At 56.5% G+C, this 1926-nt stretch overlaps 1 protein-coding gene across 1 annotated transcript in view; it reads right to left on the bottom strand.

Annotated features, from left to right (window-relative positions):
• Positions 1-297: 297 nt before the first annotated feature.
• shkbp1 (SH3KBP1 binding protein 1) overlaps positions 298-1926 on the bottom strand; it is a 19534-nt gene continuing 17905 nt past the window's right edge. The window contains exon 17 of the mRNA XM_078247181.1: positions 298-1140. Within this exon, the coding sequence (XP_078103307.1) occupies positions 405-1140 (736 nt within the window). The 3' untranslated portion in view covers positions 298-404. The remainder of the gene's footprint in view (positions 1141-1926) is intronic.

The following is a 1926-nucleotide window of genomic DNA, read 5'->3' as shown; positions in this document are numbered from 1 at the left end:
CCAGGCTCCACAAACTGCAACAAAAACAAACTGGCCAACCTGCACCACCAAACATAACAAACTGTCTTCCAGCCAATAACCAACAAGAAGGATTTGGGGGTGGGGGGGTTGGGGGGGTTAGTGCACGGAAGGGAGGGGGAGGGATGAAGAGGAGGGAGGGGGAGGGATGAAGAGGAGGGAGGGGGAGGGATGAAGAGGAGGGAGGGGCGAGCTAGTCTCCGTTTTGTTTGACAATGCTTCGCACGTCAACAAGAACCACCTTTAAATAATCCTGATTTCAATATTGACCAAAAATAATCGTGGTTAAGGTTTTTATTCCAGAATCGAACAGCAATGTCCCGTCTCAAACACAAATCCAAATGTCCGTCTGTCCTGACGTTCTGCGGTGGAGTCTGAGCGGCCAATCAGAAGCTGGTCTCGTTCATGTGCGGTTTGGGGCTGGTGGGCGGGCCGGGGGCAGTGGCGTCGGCAGGGCCGTCCGGGCTCGCCGGTGGGTCGGCGGGAGACGCCGACCCACAGCTGCGAGGGGAGGCAGGCGCCTGGGACCGGGTCGGGCTCACGGCGGCGGGGGGGGCGGGGCTTGTTGGCGGGGTGGGCGTGGCCTTGCGGTGCGACGACGAAGAAGACGAGGAGGACAGCGGCGACGATGACGACATGGATGAAGGCGTTCCCGGGGAGTGGCGTGCGCCGGGCGACACCGAGAAGGTGGTGGGGGTCCTGAGGCCGAACCGGGCCTCTAACTCGCTGCACACCGCTAAGCTGCGGCGGGTGCCCTCCGACCCCGCCGGGACCCCGAACCCAGAGCCCGCCGCTGCCTCCGAACCCTTGGCGAGCTCCTGGCAGCGCTCCACAAAGCTCCCCCTGCGCACGGACGCCCATTCCCGGTCCCGGTCCGGCTGTCTGGGCGGCCGCGGGCTGGAGCCCGGGTTGGGGGCGTAGGCGGGGATGGCGAGGGCCTGCGGCCCGGAGAGGGGCAGGGCCGAGTCTCGGACCGGTTTGGTGAGAGGCACGGGGGGCGGAGCCTGCCGCGGGAGGCTGCCGTACAGCGAGGCCGACGAAGCTCCGGCTCCTCCTCGTCCTCCTGCTGCCGCCGAGTGGAGGCGCTCCGTCCTGAAGACATCGCTGAGCTGAGAGTAGAGACTGGAGGGACAGGAAGTTACTTAACAACAACAACAACAACAACAACAACAACAACAGCAGCAGCAGCACTAGCAGTTAGGCTCTCTGTCTCTCTCTCATAATTAAATGCATAATCAGCCAAAGTCCGCATATTTGCATATGTATATTTTACAGAGGCTTCAATCAATTAAGAAAATAAAGTCCATACAGCAGGCTACCAGAAATAGCGACATATAACACACTGAACTAAATATGGCCCTGATACAGGCTCTATCTGGACTAAATATGGCCCCGATACAGGCTCTATCTGGACTAAATATGGCCCCGATACAGGCTCTATCTGGACTAAATATGGCCCTGATACAGGCTCTATCTGGACTAAATATGGCCCTGACACAGGCTCTATCTGAACTAAATATGGCCCTGACACAGGCTCTATCTGAACTAAATATGGCCCTGACACAGGCTCTATCTGAACTAAATATGGCCCTGACACAGGCTCTATCTGGACTAAATATGGCCCTGATACAGGCTCTATCTGAACTAAATATGGCCCTGATACAGGCTCTATCTGGACTAAATATGGCCCCGATACAGGCTCTATCTGAACTAAATATGGCCCCGATACAGGCTCTATCTGGACTAAATATGGCCCTGATACAGGCTCTATCTGGACTAAATATGGCCCTGATACAGGCTCTATCTGGACTAAATATGGCCCTGATACAGGCTCTATCTGGGCACGTTTCATCGTGCAGGCCTATTACAAAGTATTTTGTGGCAATGACGTAGCCTAACTATGACGTG

Source organism: Sander vitreus, chromosome 3 (genome assembly GCF_031162955.1).
Source record: "Sander vitreus isolate 19-12246 chromosome 3, sanVit1, whole genome shotgun sequence".
NCBI classification, from domain to species: domain Eukaryota; kingdom Metazoa; phylum Chordata; class Actinopteri; order Perciformes; family Percidae; genus Sander; species Sander vitreus.
The sequence above is the reverse complement of the archived record's forward strand: the minus strand, read 5'-3'. Positions and strand labels throughout refer to the sequence as shown.